Source organism: Argentina silus (genome assembly GCF_951799395.1).
Source record: "Argentina silus genome assembly, chromosome: 13".
In the NCBI taxonomy this organism is placed as follows: Eukaryota; Metazoa; Chordata; class Actinopteri; order Argentiniformes; family Argentinidae; genus Argentina; species Argentina silus.
Window position 1 is genome coordinate 5,054,204 of NC_139667.1, and position 22,890 is coordinate 5,077,093.

General features: G+C 41.3%; 1 protein-coding gene across 3 annotated transcripts; it reads left to right on the plus strand.

Moving 5' to 3' along the window:
- Positions 1-194: 194 nt before the first annotated feature.
- ppm1aa (protein phosphatase, Mg2+/Mn2+ dependent, 1Aa) lies at positions 195-16,981 on the plus strand. 3 transcript variants are annotated; one of them, XM_083683670.1, is made up of 6 exons: positions 195-478; positions 1,557-2,410; positions 2,668-2,785; positions 2,939-3,050; positions 3,377-3,434; positions 15,994-16,981. In XM_083683670.1, the coding sequence occupies exons 2-6, from the start codon at positions 1,574-1,576 to the stop codon at positions 16,027-16,029; spliced, it is 1,161 nt and encodes a 386-aa protein (XP_083539796.1). In that variant the 5' UTR covers positions 195-478; positions 1,557-1,573; the 3' UTR covers positions 16,030-16,981. The 3 variants fall into 3 exon arrangements, with proteins under 3 accessions (XP_083539796.1, XP_083539798.1, XP_083539797.1); XM_083683672.1 differs by lacking the exon at positions 15,994-16,981 and adding an exon at positions 5,991-6,822; XM_083683671.1 differs by lacking the exon at positions 195-478 and adding an exon at positions 879-991.
- Positions 16,982-22,890: the final 5,909 nt, after the last annotated feature.

Here is a 22,890-nt window from a genome sequence, read left to right on the forward strand (position 1 = left end):
GTCTGGATTTAATTTGGGGATTTTGATGCATCTGATTCTGCGTCAATCTGAGTGCCTGTGCCTCATAGGGATGATGTAATGCTTTCAAGTACGCAACCTGCAACATCCGGGTTCTTCCCGAGCCCTGTTTGGTTTAGCTAGCTAGGTGCAAGCTGTCAAGCTGTCAAGCGAAGAGGCTGGGGCTAAGCGTTTCGGCTTGACACTATTTGGCCATAACAGCTCCGGCCTAAAACTTCAGAGGAGGAACCTTTAGAATATACTTTACGGTGTAAAGAAATTAGATAAAGTAATGCATCCCTGGTTTAAACAGAACAGGGAGTTCCTCACTTTCACAAATTGAATGCACTGAGTGGTGATTGCTAGCTAACCCGCAACTCCCTCCATCTCGTCGGTGTCTCTGTTTCTGCAGTCACTCAGCCTCTGTCGCAGCTTCTGTGCCGCTGTTACTTACACCTACGAACAGGTCTTTCGGATTTCGGTAAGTCCCAATGAATGGGTTGCGCGTCCGCCGCGGGGTACCGTTGAACTCGGATCGTCTGACATCCAGAGCTAGCTAGCTAATCTTAGCCTCTCTCATTAGCCACACTAGTAGAACGAGGATAGGCCGTGGGGCACTGTCTGTGTAGCAAGGCCCGTCAATGCTATGAACTGTGAGGTTCAAGGGCCAAGGCCCACGACGACGCAGGCAGGCTGTTTGTTTATTTTGGTTGTCAGCTCGCCACAGAGACACTACCGACAGTAGCAGATTTAAGCTAGCCAGCTAGCTAGCTAACATAGTTGAAAACATACTTGTTTTTTCGTGATCATCAAAACTTCAGCCCCCCTTTCTCTGTGATTTTGTTTTAAGCTACACAGTGTCTTCTACTACTAGCTAACCATTGTAAACTGAGCTCGTTAGCTAGCTGGCTGCTAAGCTAGCTAGCCAGCGCCGCTGGTAACTGAAGCGGTAATTTCCACTGCCCAGACCGCTGGTTACGGGGTTCAGGAGAAGGTAATAGCAGTATGAACAACTGTCTGGTAGCTTATTTGGACAGTCGATGTGACATTTTTTGCAGTGCTGTTCTCTGTCTGTTTGTTTTCGACTTACACAATAGTTGACACCTGTGAGAAAGAATGGCTTTTAGCGAGTTCTTCATCTGTAAATGTTTCTAGCTAGTGAACCAAATATGTATCCAACTCACCTATTTTTAGACCAGAGCGGCGTGCGACGCATGAACTCAGTCCTAAGGTGCTAATCTTTTTGCCATAAAAGGATGGCAGCTGTGTCATCTGCCTCTCACTAATCCATACATCTCATAAAGAAGTAATATTTAATCCGATATGGTTATTTTTGGGTTGTTTACTAAATAAACATCTTAAGTCTTAAGAGAATAAACCAGTTTAAGATATTATACCCTGTCAGTCATTTGTTATTTTAAGCGTATTTAGCTAAACCTCAAAAGTTCTGTTATCACTGGGTTTCTTCCAATAATATTGACTGTCAAAATGAGTAATTTTTCATTTCACCTGTGTTTTAAAATCTCTTCTGTCTGCTTGTTTTTAACCCTGTTCTGAAGGTTATAAGGGGGATACAATGGGGGCGTTCTTGGACAAGCCAAAGATGGAGAAGCACAATGCTCATGGCGGGGGTAACAACCTGACCTATGGCCTGAGCAGCATGCAGGGCTGGCGGGTGGAGATGGAGGATGCGCACACGGCTGTCATTGGCCTGCCTCATGGGCTCGACCCCTGGTCCTTCTTCGCGGTCTATGACGGGCATGCCGGCTCCCAGGTGGCAAAGTACTGCTGTGAGCACCTGCTGGAGCACATCACAAGTAACCCAGACTTCCAGAGTGCTCTGGAGCAGGAGCCTTCCGTGGAGAGCGTGAAGACCGGCATCCGCACAGGCTTCCTGCAGATCGACGAGCACATGCGGACCATCTCCGAGAAGAAGCACGGCGTGGACCGCAGCGGCTCCACCGCAGTTGGGGTGATGATCTCGCCCGGCCACGTCTACTTCATCAACTGCGGAGACTCGCGGGGCATTCTCAGTCGCGGTGGCGCGGTGCACTTCTTCACACAGGACCACAAGCCAAGCAACCCACTTGAGAAGGAGAGGATCCAGAATGCCGGCGGCTCTGTCATGATCCAGCGAGTCAACGGGTCTCTGGCCGTGTCCCGGGCCCTGGGAGACTTCGACTACAAGTGTGTACATGGCAAGGGCCCCACGGAGCAGCTTGTTTCACCGGAGCCCGAGGTGTACGCCATTGAGAGGTCTGAGGCGGAAGATGAGTTCATTGTTCTAGCTTGTGATGGCATCTGGGATGTCATGGCCAATGAGGAACTGTGTGACTTTGTCAGGTCCAGGCTAGAAGTGACAGATGACCTTGAGAGAGTCTGCAATGAAATTGTTGATACTTGCTTGTACAAGGTGAGGCCCATCAGTATGTAGTGAACACAATCTTTAACAATGTAAACTCAACGTGTTACCTGGCTGGATGTTAGCATGCTGTAGATTAATATGCATATTTCACACTGCATATCACTGCCTCTCATGAAGAGGCATGAGTAACTGTGTCCATGTGTTGCTGCATTACTTGCATGTGTTACTTGCATGTCTTGTATAAAACAATTGTCCAAGTATATTTTGATACATAACTGTTGGTATTGCTCTCTTTCTTTGAACAGGGAAGTCGGGACAATATGAGTGTGGTGCTGATCTGCCTCCCAGGTGCCCCAAAGGTATCTCCAGATGCTGTGAAAAGGGAGGCGGAGCTGGATAAATACCTGGAGAGCAGAGTAGAAGGTGGAGCATATGAATAGGCGAATAGCAACCAATTAATTGACTTGACCAAATTGTGGCACATTTGCAGGGCGCGGGGGGGGGGGGCTTTACGTTGAATTGCCACATGTGGGTGTGCCACTATCAGAGAATATATTTGTTTTACTTTTCTGATAGAGATCATAAAGAAGCAGGGGGACGAGGGGGTTCCAGACTTGGTCCATGTGATGCGGACATTAGCATCAGAGAGCATCCCGAACCTCCCTCCAGGTGGAGAACTGGCCAGCAAGTGAGTGAGCCATCTTCTCTTTTATTTACCTTGAATAACTAAATCAAATGTTGTTCAAATGTTTATGATGTAAAATAGTTTGTGTAAATGTCATTTTGCCCTGAAATTCTGGCCTAAACCATTGTATTACATTTGAGTCATTTAGAAGACGCCTTTATCCATTGACGCTTACAATAAGCGCGTCCAACCTGGGTTAAACCTTATTGCAATGACAATGCTAGCAATCACTGTGCTGCAAAACTGTGCTGCTTTGGTCTCTGCATTGTGTTTTCTTTTGCACAGTAAATCCTTAAATCAAAACTAAACTCTACTTTCTTGTGTCTTAGACGAAGCGTTGTTGAAGCAGTGTACAACAAACTCAACCCCTACCGAAGTGACGACACAGTAAGTATCTCCTGTCTGCTGCTGTCCACTTAGAAGAGCTTGTTTATCTGAGTGTTTGGTAACCCTTTACTTTACAGTATAACCCTGGTTGTCTAGTAATTACCCAGTAGGTGCGAAGCTAAACTGTGGTAACTATGTGATAACAACGGATTACTTTCAGGTACTTTCCTCCAATAAAGGTGAGCTTTATTTATGAGCACAATTGGTAACTACCTATTCATAAATGGCACATATTGGTGCTTGTGTCAGTGAAAAAAAGAAAAGAAACGGCAAGTGTAATACAAGTGTAATACAACACAATAACGGTTTTCCTAGTACTTTCTCAGTCGGTACCTGTTTAGTACTGAGCTGTAAAATAGGGTTACTGAATGTGTGTGTGTGTGTGTGTGTGTGTTTGTCTCTCTGTGTGTTTTGTGGACACTTGTGTTTATAGTTCACGGGAAAAGAAACAATTACACACTGCTGTTTTCTGTTTCTTTCCTGACATCTGTTCATCGACATCATTTGGAACAAGATATTAACACTTTCAGAATTCAGACACAAAACATATTTCTTTTGAATATCATCCTTGTTTGTAGCCCACAACATTCATTTCCATACCATAACATCCTAGCACACATTTGATTCCTCCTGTTACATAATGGATAGTTATTAGTTCACTCCTGATTTGACATTGCAGCCTTTTATATATATATATTAAGAGACCAAAATGTCTTATGTCAAGCGAGATTCATTTGATTATCTGTCACCAAGTTTAGGAACAGTACAGGCTCACCATTATAATTTCATAAGAGTCAGCTAAGAAGCTGAGTTGGTTTCACAGACCCATTTTAAGCCTCTTCGGATAAATTACACTTTAAATTAATATGATGGTAGTTTGGACTAAAGTAGTTTCATAGTTTGTTTGTTTTTTGTCAGAAACTCTGTAGTCCAGAGAAGGATCGGCCCCAATTCAGCCCGATTCTACCCATGAATTTATTTACTCTGGGTCTCTGAAACCAGCTATTAATTGAGTGATGAGAAATCACCCATATCAAAACAGTCATCCATTGATTTCCGTAATGATAAAAGTTAACTATTGGATTCTCTTTTGTGAGATCTATTCCAATCATGTAGGGTTCTTAATTGGCTTGTTTTTGTATTGGCCCTCGCGATTTTGTGTCTTCATATTGTATTTGCCATGGCTCAGGTGCTGTTTCCATGTTGTTGTCCTTCTCTTCAGCCAGTGGTTGTTTGTGCCCTCCTGAATCAGTCATCACGTTCAAGGATTAGACCCATCAAATCAAGATTCTATTCACATCATCGTCATAATAATAATAATAATAATAATAATAGGGTCCCTTTTGTCTGGCTTTTATTGTGGGCTATATCTATGCACAGTGGTATTGTGTTTTGTAGCACATGAATCATGCATGTGTTACTAATCGGTAGACTCCTGGTGTTACTGATGGTTAAAGATGGCCACTCTCTTGAGAGTTGGCAACATTTGCATATTTTTAAAGGCACGTTCTGCAATTTGATTTCTGGGGAAGAATGGTCTCCCTTTTTTTGGTTGCTCTTGTTTGACCTTTGTCTCACACGCCCCAGGGGACAAAAAAAAAATGGATGGTGCTTGTATGTATTAGCAGTGGAAGGGCAATCTGTGCCGTTTATATAGGCTTGTTTTGGTTGCTGCAGTTAATTGGCTGCATGCACAATGGGGATCATATTCAAGAGTCCGCGAACGCAATCTTAAAGACTGTTGTAAGAAGTTATTGAAGCAGTCAATACTAACAAGTTCATTCATAAAGTTCATTCATTATGCTGTTATTCATAATCAAAACATTGTCATGATGACACTCACTATCACAATTTGTCACAAATTAGACATTGCATGCTCATGGTTTGTAAAGCGTTCTGTAGGCATAGTTTGTTATAAATAGTTAAAAACCTTGGATACAACAAAATTCAGTTGAGTTATAACTGTTAATGATAGTTTGTGAATCAATCTATAAACATAGTTAACTTCAAACTAACAATAAATGCTTTACAAACTTCTGAAACACAGGGGTGCTATTCTGAAACACAAGTGTGTGCTATTCAGACAAACATTAAAACATTGTCCCTGCTTTATGTAGCAGGAACAATGTTGTTTTTTCAGTTTCTGGGTTTTCTGGTGTCAATGAGTTACCTCTGCTATATCATAAGTATAGCCTATGAAACACAGAATTGGCGATTTTTTTTAGTTTTTTTTTTACAATTCATTATGGGTACATTTTAAGAATACAAGAAGACGTTTTATCTGTTATTGTATATATTTTAAGAAAATGCTGTTTATACCAGGGATCTCAATATCAATTACCGGAAGGCTCTGCTTTCACAAATTTTCTCAATTAGTTATTTACATCTTTCCATGTACTCCTGTTTAAGCTCCTAAATAGATTGTAGGAGAGGGTGAGAACCCTCTTGGGTACAAAGATACCACACATTTGCGCACCTCCAGGAATTGAAATCGAGACCCCTTGGACGTAAACTCAGTGTCTGAAGGGTTTTTCCTTCCTTCCCTCTTTTGTCAAGGACTCAGCGTCCACAGACGACATGTGGTAACACAACCCCCTGCCACTAACACAGCACAGAGTTTACAAAACGCCACCCTCTCAAGACCCACAGCAGCTCAGCTCAGCAGTCTCTCTGCCCCTCTGAGCGTTCCATTTTTAAGAAGGGAATATGATGGGAGGAGGACGAAGAGGAGGAGGAGGAGATGCACACACACCCCCCTGGATAGTGCAGCACCAGTCCGATCTGGAGTTCAGGACCCCCTCCATTTTGTCTCACGTTTATTTTCATCCAACCCGATACTCCCCTTTAACCTAAACCATAACTAGCGAGTCCAACAGGTTTTCTTTTTTAAAATAATCAGCTGAAACAATTTTTTTTTTTTTTGTTGCTGTAATTAATTTGATTCACATTTCCTTGTGTGTGTTTGTATATTTCTGTTTTTGTGAAGTGCAATTGTCCTGTACAAACAGCCTGTATTTAATGCAGCTTGAGTTTAAGTTAAAAAATGAAAGAAATGAAAAGGAGAACCTTTATGCACTGTCTGCCTTTCTTCCTGCTCTTCTGGAGTTCCAACAAATGTCTATTCAGTGAATATTACTGTTTGTCCTCCAGATGATGTATCCTCCCACTCTTATTCTCTTTTAGTTTGAGTCTTTGCTCTTTGAAGAAACGGGTAAATTGTATAGGTTCACAGCACAGTAAGCTCTCTAAATCAAACCATTTAAATCCTGATTTAATTATTGACATTTCTCCTTTGCTTTTCTACTTTTTTTTGTACATTGTTTTCTGTACACGCTATAGTACGTATGGTAATGTGTGTTACTGTCCTTCATTGTGTTTCTGTGTACTGGGGGGGTAGGGGTGGGGGGGTAGGGGATGTGATGGGAGGGGAGGGGGGGGGGGGGGGGGGGGTAGATAATCTTCTTCACCTCCTGTAAACAGAAAACAACCCAGCAGTTCCTCTATGTACAATAGTCTCTAAAGATAAAGCTCACCTGACACCTGTTAACACCTGCTGCGTGTGCGTGCGTGCGTGCATGTGTGTTTGTGTAGAAGTACAGTTTGTCTGTGAATCGGTAGCTTATGTTTTCTACAGTATGGTGGTGAACAGTAGATGACAAACCCACACAGGCTGGAGATTTAGGCAAATGTTACTTCACTAATTACCTTCTGCCCCCCCCGTCCATCTTTCCATATCAAGACAATACAACCTCTCAATACTCTTCACCTACACACGTTCAGGATAATGCTTTGTATGACCGTGGAAGGATTAAGTTGACTTAATGCTATTTGAACTAAAAACGTTTTATCTGACACAATCACTTTTTAGTTGTCTGTGATGACAAAAGGATTAACCTGTCCATGACACACAGTGGTTTATGCCAGCTAGTCAGAGCCTTGACTAGTTCACACGTCCTCTTGTGTCATTAGTGTGAGATTATTTACTATTATTTACTAAATGTAAACTGTCACAAATGCCCATGACGGGTGCCATATGATTTGATAATAGCATATTTCAGTTTAATGACGTCCCATGTCGTCAGCACATTTCATTTTTGACAGACAATTTATTTGGTACCGATAGGAGTTAAATCATAACCTCAGAATTTATCTGATAATCTGATTTTACAAGTGTAAGTGCTCATTGTTAGAAACACTACCATCCATTCTGATTTTGGTAAGAACTCAGTCTTCTTTTAACAATTTTTCGGTGGTTTTTCTTTTTAGTTGATGTCTATATTAATCTATACAACCAAGAACAAATCCACTAAATGCAATGAGCTCTCCTGGTTCCAGAGCACCTCTGGGTGGTGTAGCGCGCTCTCAGTAGAGAGACCTCACCCACTACACCAGGAGCCAGAGCACAATACAGTTTGCTGCTATAGTGTGTGATTGATTGATCGCAGTTGGTTTTTCCCTTCTTTAAAAAAAAAAAAAAAAAAAAGAAAGAAAAAAAAGAATAGTCACTGACTAAATCTGTATTTAACTCGTAGACATATTTCTTGAAGAGAAATTGTTTTATTTTAGATTTATTTTCTTCCAATTAATTGTTTAAAAAAATGCATTGTTGCAAATTAATGTATGTATATATTTTTTGACCTAAACCTTTGAGGAATAAATAATGTTGCTTGAGTTAGATGTGCAGTGAGCAAAAATACTTTGTTACACTGTTTTTGGATGATTAATCAATTAGAATTAAACACTGTAGGTGAAGGTGTCCATCTAATATCCTTGGGCTCTGCTCAGGATTTGGACAGTTTGTCCTGTGTGTGTAACATGCAGGGTGACGTTCTGAATTTAAGATTCTCTCTTTAACCAACTGACAATCTAATGATTTAACTTCAGGCAACAAACTTACTACTATGTTGTCCTCTCAATTTGGCCCCTTGATACATTGCGAGTTGTAGATGGTACATTGTCACAGAACCATTCATTATTGCCCATCTATAGATATTACTTAATTCAGTCCTGGCCTGATGATGGTATGTTACATGATAGATTGATAATTAATTATGATATTGAAACGATATAATACAATATGTTGTGCAAAGTACAGACCTGTTTGTTTTTTTGTGAACTTGCCATATAGACAGTTAATAAAGCCTTAAACAGGTGAAATGTCAATCACACAAACACTTATTATCTATATAAGAAGCATACAGCAATGCCTCTATAATAAGTGCATGTCACTAAGGCTCCTGAACACCAGTGAAGGCATTAGGAAGACAGTGATGTATCCATTCGGTTAACAATTACAGATGTCCTCGTCACTTTCAAATTTGGAGGAATAATATTGTTCAAGCATTGAAAATGCGGTTGCCCCTCTGTATTCTCTCCCTGTGTTTTGGTGTAAAGGGAACCACGTTGTCACAGCACAGAGGCGCCAAAACCGAGAACACACAAACCTGTTAGCTGTTTTATCTTGGATAGGTGTTTACTATCTTCCCGTGATGGTTTGTTTTGTAGAGTGCAAACTTTTTGTTCATCTGTTGTCCTTATAAGCTAAAGTATTTTTGTGACAGAAATACAGTGTGTATATTATTTTTTCCATGTAGGCCTATAAGTACCTACATACATGAAGTAATCAAGGAAAATCTTTCTTAACCAATTTAAACTTGCAGGTTTCTTATTTACTGTATTTTTGTTAGATAATCACAGACTGGGAATAAACCTATTTTATTTCATAAATGAGATTTTTTCTTTCGGTAAGCAGCAAATTTCTGTGGTCATGTCCAAACACTCACACAACGCATTTAGTTGGCTTTTCGAGTATGCAAGATTAGGAAGTGTTGCAGTATGGGAAACTGATCATAATTTAGTATGCTTGAAATGCCAGGATAGTAGGAATACCCTCCACGCTATTCTGGAATTCTGATTTCAGTCCCACAAAAAGAGGTCTGGGTATAGAGAAATTGAACCAATTGTTGTGAACAATGGTGGAGTTACCAATGATGAAGTTTGAATGAGGCCTATTGCTTACTGCACAGGCTAAATTTTTACTTGATCGTAGATTGTAAATTGTTTGTAGTACGGTTAGTATGTTGTAAATTATTTTAAACAGTAGGCAGTATGAATGTTCGGACATGACCTATGTCATTTGTACAGCTTTATCATTTTGTGCTGCTGTGCTTTTTTTTTAGGTCGGGGGAGGGGATTTAAGGTCAAAATCATAATTCTGTGGTCAACAAACCAGCTTTCAAAGCTAACTACTTGCATATGCTGTAGGACTTGGACAGTGACTAAGGTGTTATATGACACCTTATGAACAAGGCATGTCATTTGTATGTAACGGGAGCCTATGTATACTCCTGTAAGGGCCATATTCAGATTTTAGATCCGTACACAATGTTTTTGAACGTTCAAGTAAATCTCCTGCTTCCCTAAATGATATGGCTCTAAAATGATGCTGGTCTATGATGTATTTGTGCTTTTAACACAAATCTGACTATACTAGATAACGTCTCCATTCCCCCACCTTACAGCAGTTATTCCTTAGATTAAAAGTTGATGGTTGGATAACTTAATTTTTGTTGCTGAAAGGGGAATGTTTGCTGTTCTTTGCAGTGGTGTGGGTATGGTTTCAGCAGTTCCTTTTCAATTATTTCACTGTATATCCATCCACTGATGACATGACCCCCCTGGTACCATACCACACTGACCTACATGTACAGTGAAATTAAATGAAATGACTGAAAACTCTTTCTCAAAAGCTTAGCATTTACCAAGCATCCAATGTCTTCTCTTTTCCATAAAACTACAAAACCTTTTCCATAAAACTACAAATACCTCATAACGTTTATAGGGAACATCTTCGTATGATACTTGGTGGTTGTTCTAGAAATAAGTAACTTCGGTTCCCTGTGTAGTTTATTGAGAGCAGTTCTCAAATGCTTTGTTGTGTTCGGCCATTGCGATGCGTCGGAATCTGTGCTCTTGTCAGACAACTTAGTTACTGAGTTGGGCAAACACATGTGCGTATTGACTGAAGTGTGCAAATTCGAAGCATCGATAAATATCTATAAAGTGACCACTGCAAATGATAGCTTGTTTTAGTAACTAGGAAATTGATTGACCTTACTTATACTAAAAGAATGCCCTCAAACCCCTTGCTTGTGTAATTTCACCAACGTGTTTCCCTTTTGTGACATTCAACTAGTTCAGAGATCTAGAATTGTAACAAAGTTCAGGGTTCTAGAAATGTAAGATGTGAGAGATATTAGGTGAAATTAAATGACAATGGTCAAATATGCACTGATCGTCTATATTATCAGCTTTTTCACAAAAAATAACGTTCTGAAAAAAAAAAATATAAAGCTATTTACAGGGTGTCCTTTGCTCGCCTGGAACTAGTTCTGTATATTCATACAGTTCAGAGGTAAACCTGGCTGAAGTCAAAGAGATCTTAATGCTCTCACCCTCTCGTACTGTACATATTGATGTACCTCAGTGGTGGCGTTACTGTGTGACCCTTAGCAGTGGTGGGTTGTGTGTCCCCTTACACAGGGGACCTGGACCCCACGTTGCTGACCTTTTCAGCTCACTAATAAGCTCACCGATTTGCCTTACCCAGTCTAACTCTAGCCCCTAAAGTACTTGTTAAACGGAACACTTCAAGGAGTAATGCTTACATTATATTCTTGTAGCTAACAATAGATCAAATAAAGTGTTTCCAAGTTAGGGTACTTATCTACAAAGTGGCATACTATGCTGGTAGTCACATGGTACACCTTTTCAACCATTTCTGGTTTGTATACATTTTTTTTTTTCATGTTTCCTTGTTGAATCTTGAAAGCTTATTTAATTGCTCACTCCTGCAGATGATGTCATACCTTGAACAAATGCAAGTGTTTAACAATTGGGTAACCTTGTAAGCATTCGAAATGTGCGTACATACATTTATGTCTGCTATATTTATGAATACATTCAAGAATAGCTTTAGATTGCTGTAGATAAGTATTGTCAATGTTGATTCAACTGCTTCTCAGAGGCCTCTGTGATTGACTTTACAAAGTTCAATAACTGTATATTTTGTATTATGTTCTAGCTCCGAAGGAGAAAGTGAAAATGAGAAAAGAAAATGTTAAAAAGCTTTGTTCCCTGAACTAAATTGTACTATTTGTTGAGTCGATTGAACAAATTGCATTCCTTGCTTGTGAATTGATGCGTTTTCTCTTCTCTCTCTCCCTGAATTTCCTCCCTTCTTTCCTTCTCTCTTTCTTTCATTTTTTAGCTTTTGAAGTTTGAAATAAAATTTCTAGTTTGCAGAATGTATCACTTAATAAATGGGTTGTTACCTTGTCCAGGTTCTCTCATTTCAACTACCTGTATCTGTTCAGCTCATTGTGTCAGAAATCCTTTTTTGTTGTAGCTATCTGTCCCTTGTGTGCCTGCATGCTTTGATATCTACCCTGACAGATTATTCTTGAATATCCAGAGAGAATAACAAATGCATCAAGTGCTCAATGCCAATGATCCCTTACATACACTGTACGTGATCTTATCCACCAAATCTGACCTTTGCCTGACTCACTTTATTGCCGCAACAATGATGTTGTGAACTGTACTTTGTACCGTGCTTTATGCAATGTATACGATTAGTCGCTCATGCATAGAGAAGGGAGGAGTGGAGTCAATGCCATATGGACCTAATTGTAGAACTGTCAGGACTGGGATGTTTTACCACGAAGGGAGAAACACGCATGTGGTGCAGAAGACTAGGGAAGTGGTTGCTTTCGTCCGGTGCCACACACTCCCACTGCGCTGTACACTGACGACTGGGAGGGGTGAAATATCTCTCTTTCGCTCACACACACAAGACTCTCTCGTACAGTACAGACACAATGATGTCCGTGTGTGTCTGTGATTGTGACACAACCCCACCTCAGTGGCACTAAGGCACGGGCTTCATGTGTGGACTCCCAAGTGTGGCAGAGTTGTCTGTCTGTGTGTCTGGATGCACGGGAAGAGCCTGAGCTCAGGGGATGGTCCAGGGCAGTCCACGGCGACTGAGATTAGGAACCGTGGGAGGGATTACTTTAAATGTCAACATAATGTCACGAGCCGTGTTGGAAGGTCAAACGTTCAAACGCTGCTCAGTGGCGAGCAGTTGACAGATCAGGTATAATTTGGATTGTTGTGATTCACCTGATGAATGGACTGGCTGGGGAAGAGGAGCCATTTTTTATTCTAAATTTTAATGTTGAGACTTTTGTATAAGGCCTACTGTGTCTTTACAGCCTCGGTTATTAGAGAGGCCGATAGTCGGTGTATCCTACATACCATACTCAAAAAGAATTAATAGAATGATTGAATAGAAATATTTTCATTTATGAGCTATGTTTTTCTAGATTTGTCACCTGTTTCTTTCAGTGTATAATCTGTAAATGGCCCTATAGTGAGCTTTTTAGACACTCAAACCATTTGCGCCTCTCAGTTTCTAGAATTTGAAGTTATTTTTCATTCATATGTCCTGTCTTCTGCCCCTCCCCCCTGTTCTCAGTCTGCTGTTCCTATTCAGTCCTGTAAATGTGACCGGAAGAATGACCAATGTCCTGCTTACTGGTAGAGCAGTGTCCAGCCAGCCAGCTAGCTAGCTAGCCAGAGGGGGGCACTGTTATTAACTGTGTCAATTAGAGCTGTGTGAAGCTACCCATTCTCACCGCAATACACTGATGAAGTGTGAGCAAACATTTAACCGAAGGCGACTGATCAGGGTTTGTGTGGCCCTTGCTAGTTGAGTTACTGTAGATGCAGAGATTAACATTTTACTGGGATTTACCTCAGACTGTGAGACCATGCTAATTAGTTCATTCCATGATGTGGCTGCATCTGAAAACTCCAATGGGATCCCATAGCTCAGAGAACAACATGCCACTGTATATGCATATTTTCCATTATTCCTTTTAATTTCCATGTGAAATCTTTCACACATGGCTGACTCATTAGGTCCGAGGCCACCTGCCGTCTCATAATGAATCGCCCTGCCCGTATATTCCTCCACATCAAAAAGCGCCCGCATCAGCAGCGCCCATCGTCAAATGGAGCTGGCCTGTCATCCGCCTGGCATTGCTTAGCGCATGTCATGCTCTGTTTCTCATGGCGGAAACCCATTTGAGCTTGACTAATGCAGCCATGCAGACGCAGCAGAAAGAGGCGGGGGCGGAAGGGGCTCAATGCATACTCTGCGAATGGTTTATGCACTGAGGTCACTGAGCTCTGTGTTTGCTAGCTCGCTCTTGAATGCGATGCAACCGCTTTTTTCCAGGGTTGCCTGGTAAGAAAGAGGGATCTAAATGCCCACCGGAGGATGGGATATTCTTTTCTGATCCGATACGGTGAAGTGTTTCATAAACAGGGTCATGGACGCTTCAGCTTCAGCTCATTGTTTAAGACTGAAGAGACACACTCGACAGACAGTCGGACCCAACGCTACATAATCTCATTGAAAATATCACATTTAATGAGCGTTGAATATGGCATCGCTTTTTCTTCCCCTATTGCACTTCCCTCTCTCATCTCTCGTCGTGCTCTGACTCTCTCTCTCTCTCTCTCTCTCTCTCTCTCTCTCTCTCTCTCTCTCTCTCCCTCCATATCCTCTATCCGTGAGTGTACTTGTTGCCCGAGGTCAGTTTGTCACAGAGAGCACAAGCTTTTCTCACTTGGTCACAGCGATTCAATGATGGGAGTGTACAAACAAGCGTATCAGGCAGGGATGACATCTAGCCGTTCTCCCCCCTCCCTCCTCCCTCCTTTTAGTCGCCCTTCCCCCCCGCCTCCCACAGACATAGACACACTGTATCTCTCTCACACATACTCACACACACGTTCTCTCTACCCTCTTTCTCTGTCACTCTTACTCACACTCACACTCACACACACACACACACACACACACACACATTGTGGGAGTTTGTGTCCCCTGCGTGAGGTGGGTTACACAACCCCCTGCCCTGGGAATCCCAGCCCAGCTCATTATCCTGCACCCCTGAGACGCGGCTCGCTGTAAATTAGGACACCAAACGAGGCGGCCTCGTTAAGGGCCCACGGATGCACTCATTAGCATCAGCACCTTTCCTCGTTAGACCCAGTATCAGCATTCCCTCTCACCACATTGTGTCCTGTCATTCCTCTGCACTGACTGGAAGATTTAGGATTAATGTCAGCTATGGCCCATGGGTCACAGCTGTTGTTTTTGTCCAGATATGGGACTGATTGATTTGTGTCAGAGTAAAACTTTGGTATTTGTTGACAACCGCCCACCCCCCACCGCCCCACTCCCATATTGCATTGTAGGGTAGAAAAACCCAGTGATAGAATTCCGCTTGTTTTGATACTGTTATGTGACTGGCTAGCTTTGCATCACAGTCGAGGCGAGTCAGGGATTAATTGGGGCATGTATTGTAAACCCTCCATTTGTCACACTTCCAGTGGAGTTAATTTCCTATGTATTGACACAAAGTTAGATTTATTCAAGCTGAAAATAATGAGCTGAAATTATGATTTCTATCTTTTTTTCTTTCTGCCGATGGCCACATACATATTCATCCCATCTGGTTTTAGCTCTAAGGGTCGCTGATGTGGCTTGTGTTTTTTTTTCCCCGCATTGCCATGAACTTGTTAAGTACCCCTTCAAGTCCTTAGCTGCACTTTTTCTTAATTCCTCCCACTCCCCAAGATTTGGTGTCTTTTAGTTGTATTGATGAACACTGTGCCTGGCAGAGTATGCTTTCCACTGTGACTGTATCTGTGTAGCAGCTATGGTCGCCATGGTTTATCTTAACTTTACATTCCCTTATTGATCCCACATACATCACTGACATACATAAGCATTTAAAACGATAAAATGCATAATACACATATTTAAAACAAATTACTATTGTCCATTAATGAGTGTGCAGAGGAATGGTGTGAGGAATTTTCTGTAGCGTTCTGTGCATGCACGGGGGACTGTGAGTTTGTGACGGTGTCTTGTGTGCCTTTTGGTGGAGGTTTCTCTGGATGGGAGATGCCAGCACCTGAATTGGGATGTCTGAAGTGAGTTTAAGGAAATCCTTGCAGATGGTTAGTCGTCTGTCACTGAGGGAGGGTGATGTGAGGATCTGGAGGGCGTACTGTTAGTCGGTGTGGAATCTACACAGTACGGTCCTGCAGGCCTCTCCTCTGGACTCTCTCCAGCTCTCTTGTGTTGCTCTATGCGTTTGACCACTTGTGCATTGTGGTGAGGTATGAAGCTTTGTCTCTCTCTGTTTAAAACGTGTTAGGATTTTTTTTTTTTTTTTTTTGAATTTTTCCATCTCTCTCCGATTGGCCTTCGGTCAGTGATGGTTCCATTGTGTGGAATGCAGCAAGTTGTTCCTCTCCTTGCCTCTGATAAACGCAGTGTGAGTGGCTTCCCTGTCCCTCCGCATGCCCTCAGTTGCTGCATGTTTTTCTCTCTAGCATGTAGCCAGTGGTGAGCCTGTCCTTTTGCATGCTGTTAGACGATCTATTTTCACCTACATCCTCCCCTTTTCCTCCCCAGGATCCTGACATCCTCTTCTTCCGTGGTTTCAGCTAAGACAGACGATGTCTACCTGGCTCTTTCCCCCTAAGTGTTTGCTGTTGCATATTGTCAGATCATCAAGATCGTCATTTTATTTCTTCTAAACGTATCTGTTTATCAGTGTAGACATTTTCCTCCTTCCAAAAAGAAAGATGCGGTTTCTTTGTGAACTGCCTCAGAATCCACCGGCGTAGCTAGGCTACACACATTTTTAAGGGACTGTAGTTACATTTTGGTAACACTTATCCACACATCTCTCCTGCCTGAACTCTACATCACATAACATCATTCCAAACAATGGTCTGTATCCTGATTTCTGATGTGATTTGAGATGCAATGTGCGCGACCTCTGTAATAAAGAAAACATGCTGTTGATGGTAATGGCACCAATGGATTTGCACAGTTGTTAGCTATTTCTGGCCATATCTCAAGTCAGGATACGGCTCGTGTCAGTACTGTTTTGCTGTCTCCACACTGTGTATGAAGCACACCTCATGCAAGGCCAGGGCATTCTATGTCCACACATGTTTGACTATTGTTCAAGTGGGGGGTTTCTTGATCGATAGGATCTGTTGCCTTGTTGCAGAGTGTTTTCACAGTTCCACATAAAGAAAAGACCCATGACATGTGGGTCATTTCAATGCAGCATGGCCACAAGACTGTATAACAGGTAGTGTAAAGTGTTCTATGGTGCTAATCTAAGAATTGCCATTTAAGCTGATCCTTCGTGTAAACAGGGACCTTACAGATGTGATATCTGTTCCTATGACCACAGCCAATGGGTTAGCGCTTACAAACTCCAAATGTTTTTTCTCTTAAAGATGTACTGTATTTTTCACAAGTGTGCCTTCAATTAATGTTCCAGTTTGATTGATGAATTACAATAAACAATGGTTATCCTGTTTCCTGGGTGTTGGGAGATTCCCCAGACTTGTTCTCTGTGGAATGTTCTGTGTCCAACACCATGCCCAAAAGTACACAAATAAAGATTTATGCAAGCAGATAACACTTCCTCCAAATGTCTTCTTGTGTGGTGTAATACCCATGCTAAGTGTCATTGGTATTCGTGGTGGGTAAGTACTGAGCTGAGAAAAGGTTACATTTCACCCTTCAAGTGACACCCGAGGGGTCAAGCGTCCTCATTGTGGACACACATACACACTCACACACACACACACACACACACACACACACACACCTACACCTATTGCACGTTGTTATGGAACCTAACCCTAAACCCTAACCCTAAACCCTAAACCCTAACCCTAACCCTATGTGGTGCTTGTAAGCCATAAAGAGACCACCTCATTGGATAAGTAACCACCTGACTGAGCGGACCCTTTGAGGTTCTTCTTTTAGCAGTACGTTCTCCTACTGTATTTGTGATATTTGAGATAATACTGTACTTGTGATAGCAACATTTTGACCATGAATCTGGTGCAGTGTAGTGTTCTGGTTTGCTATACTTACGTACACATAGCGAATTAGGTAACAACCCCATATCGCCAGGGTTAGTGTGTTAGTATTGTTATTGGGGTGGGTGGTCACTATTCATTCAGCCAAACAAGCATAGCTGTTGAACATAAAGCAGTTTTCTGCCACTTCCCCCTGCAGTGTGTTCAGGAGAACAGCTTACAGCAGATAGCTGCATGAGCCCTTTTTGTATACCCATGTAGCCAACCCCCTCCATTTTTTAGGCTAGGGTAATTGGTTAAACTGCTTTTCTGGGGTCCCTTCATTAAGAGGGACACACACACAGTGTTTACAGAGAAAATACATTTCAGGGACAGGTGTGGGAGAAAAGACATTTTTAAGCCCAAGGATGTGGGTTCAAAAGCCACAGTGACAGAACAAAAGGGCCTTCAGATGGGCATTCAGCTTCCCTGTGGGGACTCCACTGCCCTCCATGAGTTAGGACAGCCTGGCAGAGAGTGGGTGAGTGTTGGAAGGAGGAAGGGAGTGCCCAAATATATTTGTGTTGATTGAAATTCTGACTTAAATTCTAGCCTAATCAAAATGAGAGGGATTTTAATGAGCTGGGTGACACAGGTGAGTGAGAGGAGTTGAAAAGCCTGAACTTTCAAGGACACGGACATTCGCATTCACATTCGCTCAAACTGACATGACGGTAGTCAGTGACAAAAGAAAACGGCGAGATTTTTTTGTTTTATTACGACACATTGAAGTTGTTGCCTATTACACATGGATGTTTTCCAATCACTGCTTCATTCTGATTCCCTATCAGTGAGAAATATCTGTAGATATGTTGAATGTTTCAAGGCTGGGCATCTCATATCAATTTTGTCCTGGTAGAATCTGCTATTCTGTACCCCGTATAAAAGGAATACATTTTAATCAAGATTAGCCTTGATGTGTTATTGCCAGGGGTCTGGCTTTGTGAGCTGTGATAATGAGAGACAATTTGAGCAATTTCAAAATGTGCCCATGCTAAAAGCCTTCACAATTCATTTGTGTGGAAAACAGCTATTTCTCTTACTCTTGGGCAGGTTTTGAACAATATATTTGAAAAAAGTATTTTGAATTAAGTTGTATACAATGCATTGCTCTTGTACAGCGCTACAGGAGCAGTTCCTTGTTGAATGCTATTTGATGATAAGGCTGATTGACTGAATATGGGTTCACCAAGGAAGAGTTGATGAAAAGTTAATAAGTGATTTGTAGCCTACATTTCGATAAATTAATCTTGAAGCTCGAAAATTATAAAGAAGTGAAAACAATATTATCGTAATATTAATTTTTAAATTTAATAACGTTAGGTTTGTTGAGACAACTTATTTTCGCATTCACTCACTGCTTTAGGAATGTGCTCTTTGAGGATATATTTACTATAATTACATTCATTCTATTTATTCAATCCATGGTTTATCAAGCATTTAAAAGTATTTGTTCAGGCCCTTCACATGTTTAAAGTCTTTCGTTATATGTATATAACATTTTTGATTCCATAGGCCTACTCAGGCGCATGGTAGATGCATTGCATACATAACATGACCAGCAAACAGTAGGCCTATAATTAAAGGGCTTTCGGGAAAAATAACATGGCTTTTATCTGTGTAGGGGCAATATGTTTTAGGATAATGTTTAATAGGCCTTCGTTTGAAATTGCTTACATCAAGTGGATGTTTTTATAAAATATTAGCTGGAGGCAAGTCATTTAAAATGTGAAGTCTTCCGTCAATGCACGTTTGTTGTTTTACTTACCTAATCATGTCTTTAAGGTATTGTAATCCAATTAATCAGTAGTCTTCAATCTTGTAGGCCAACGGAATTCACGTTTATTGAAAGATAATTTATTGTTTATTGTTCTTTTTATTATTATTTTATTTTTTATTTTATTTTTTTACAGTTTTCAGTGCATCTGCAACCCCTTCGAACAAAGCTGATTTCAGTTTGAAAAAACACATTGCATGTCAAATAAACACATCTAAAAACGTATACAAAACTAATACAAAAATCTGAAGATAAAGTTGTGTCATACATACTAGTTTTGTGAACTAGACTACATTTTCAGTTGTATTAGCCTATATGCTGGAAATGTAAGGGGATAGGGAACCACTGCTCTTGTGAAGGTTCATTCATGGTTTTCAGAGCGTGGCAGACTCGAGTATCCTTACATTGTCCATCAAGAAACTAGGGAGAAAATAGTGTCTTGGGTGGTCCAACTCATTAATACACTCCGTAGTGCTTGATTTACGGCTCCCAGTTCAACCGCTGCCAATTAACGTGAAAACAGACAAAAACAGAATTGCCATGATGGAGGAAGCCAGGTCCAATTTTTCCCCTGTTCCGTACGAAATTGTATCAGAATAAAGCATAGGCCTAACCTCGACTATAAGGTAAGAATCATAATTTGTTATTGGCAATATCCTCAAGCCAACAGGTTTTAATGATTACACACCAAAAACACGAGGCTCAGCCTACTAGCTACATGGTGCTTTGGAATACTGTTTCAAAAACGTATTTACTTTTCAAAACGACATAGACCAGTGAAAAATCAATGTAGCTATTCTCTTATGCCATCATCCCTTTGAAATTGCATCGTACAGCTGGCCATGAAACCGTTTTACAGTGCGTCAAATTGGCATTTATTGGTTGTATCAAAGAATGTTGGTCTAAAATAGATAGTTCTATCCAAATCGAATGTATTTTTTCTGCAGTTAAACAGCATGTATTTGTTGCATATGATTTGTTGCATTGGTTGATACGTGGTTATCTATGGCTATCTTATTTTTAAGGGTACCACTGTGTGTGTGTGTGTGTGTGTGTGTGTGTGTGTGTGTGTGTGTGTGTGTGTGTGTGAGAGAGAGAGAGAGAGTGTGTGTGTGTGTGTGTGTGTGTGTGTGTGTGTGTGTGTGTGTATTAGTATGCGTATGTGCGCGTGTGCACCTGTGTGTGTGTGTGTGTGTGTGTGTGTGTGTGTGTGTGTGTGCATGCGTGTGACCTCTTGATTTCCATCTATTTAATAGTCATAAGGACTTAAAAAATGGTAAAATCATTGGAATCACTTGAATAGGTCTATGAAAATATGTCATATACAGAAGACACTTGTAGTCTGTTGTTAATGTTTATGATAGCGACAGACTAAGTATACTGTATTTTAATGTAATTCGTTATCTCATCTTCTACACCGACCAATTTCCCGCCTCATTAATAGTATGAACTTCTAATCGCAATTGATCACGTCTATCATAATTGAGTCGCGTCCAGTCAAAGTTAAAGACAAACGTCATTATTTTTAGAGGTGTGTCTAGGTGTGGTATTGGTCCTAATAAGCGAGTTAAAACCTATGCATAAGCCTTAGGCTCGTATTAATTGGGATTTTCATGGTCAGGCCTAATCCTAGAACAACACCACTAATATTCGCATGCATTTTCACGTCTCGGCCTACAGTACTTAACTTGAATTAAAAGGGGTGGGCCTCCGTTTTTTCACGTAAGCACCATCGTGAAGGGAGATGACAAGATTACAAGAATCGTCATCATCTACCGTTCTATGTTGATCCTATGGGTGCAGGCATCTATAAGGTACGATATAAATGTGAGTTATAGGCTTGCAAACAAGTTGCTGATGTAACCTCAGGCATCTTTTAATTTGATCATCAGTTTGATCACTAAAGCCTATCAAGAATAAGTTGCAAGACGAAACCATATCGCATATCGTTTGTTCACACCATCCGATTTTAATAAGGTTGCTATGGTTAATATGGTATTCATTAGACACAGCCTTGTCCTTTACTCCCTTTGTTTATCATAACGGCAGGTTTTGGTCTTTCAGTTATGAACCAAATGTATTAGAGATTATAACATGTAGAGAAAGATATTAGTCAAATGGGCATTTGAGTACCAAAGTAAATTTCTGTTAAGGTCATGCACTTTTGCATGGCACCCTGTGACCTTGTCAAAAGCAATCACCACAGTAACACACACGCGATAGTTTTCCTCTCAGTTTCAGACATAATCTCTTTAATTGGTGTCAGAGTTGGGGTCTTGATGGTGAAAGAAAGTTCCAAAAACACCCACAGACAGACACTCTCACTTGTTGCCACTTTTAAAAACAAATAAATCAGGGGCTTGTCAATCTGGTGGAACTCGTTAATTTAGTTGGGTTGTCACCACAAGCCCTCCAACCATTCAAGTGTGACCAAGTCCTTACACTGAGGCCACTCACATCTGACCTCGCAGACTATTAACCGTCTCTTTGTAAAACCTGTTGAACCACTATGGCGTTACAGTGTTTAGGGAAACAGGCTGCAGAGGGATCAGAGGGTGTGTTTGGTTCAATTCCCACTGCAGTCGCGCCCCCTGAGATAGTCTCGTCAGCAAATGTTCACTTATATCCAATGTGAAAGGTGCACTCAAGAAAAGTCCTCTTGATAGTGAGAATAATTTTACCAGATCATATACCAGACAGTTGTGGAACATGCTGCATAATTGGTAGGGATGCTGTTGTCCCGGTTTATTGTCAATAGCTTACAGAGGCTATAGGAATTCAGTTTGTACGGCTGTAGAGCACCTCAAAGTTTATTTTAACTTCCTAACAGAGCACGTTTTCTGAGTGCCTGAGATATAGCCTCTGACTCGAACAATGATGCTGACATATCCAGGTAAAAGTGTGCATGGGTGAAAAGCCAAATTACAAAGGCAGGGTCATGCAAGCCAGCCTCTCATCCATGTCTGTTAGAGGAGGCCATAAAGAAACATGTCAATGAGTGTACTGGGGTCACCAACACCCAAATCGGAAATGTTGTTTCTCTCTATTCCCCTGTGACTTTTAAAAGCTTCATGTTCTCTCAAAGGGGTGCTTTTCGATGTTTCCTTTTTTTTTTGCTTTAGGACCTCGTCCTAAAGCAATTAAGTCCCTCAATAGCTATCCATACGAGATGTGGAGGGAAACCTTGAGGCATACAAAAAACCCTCTGCCCCTGATACAAGTTGGACGTAACACATGTCATCAGTCATCACAGAAATGTTGAAAAAAGTGACAAAAGAGAACCGAATGGATGTGGAATGTGGAAAGGTCCAGTTAATGAAACAGAAAATTAGAGGCTAAAGAGTGCAAATCACCACTGGATGTGAATGTGTCCATTGAGGCAGTGTTCTGGCGCTAGAATGCTGCTTCCACTAATGGCCTGTTTATCTGAAGTAGCACCAGGAATGCTACCTCCTCAATGCTTCACAACTCAGAGCAGGTTTTATAACCGCATGACAGAGCTTTCTGTGTGTATGTGTGTGTGTGTGTGTGTGTGTGTGTGTGTGTGTGTGTGTGTGTGTGTGTGTGTGTGTGTGTGTGTGTGTGTGTTTGTGTGTGTGTGTGAGTGTAAGTGTGTGTTTGTGTGTGTGTGTCCCCTCCCTGAAA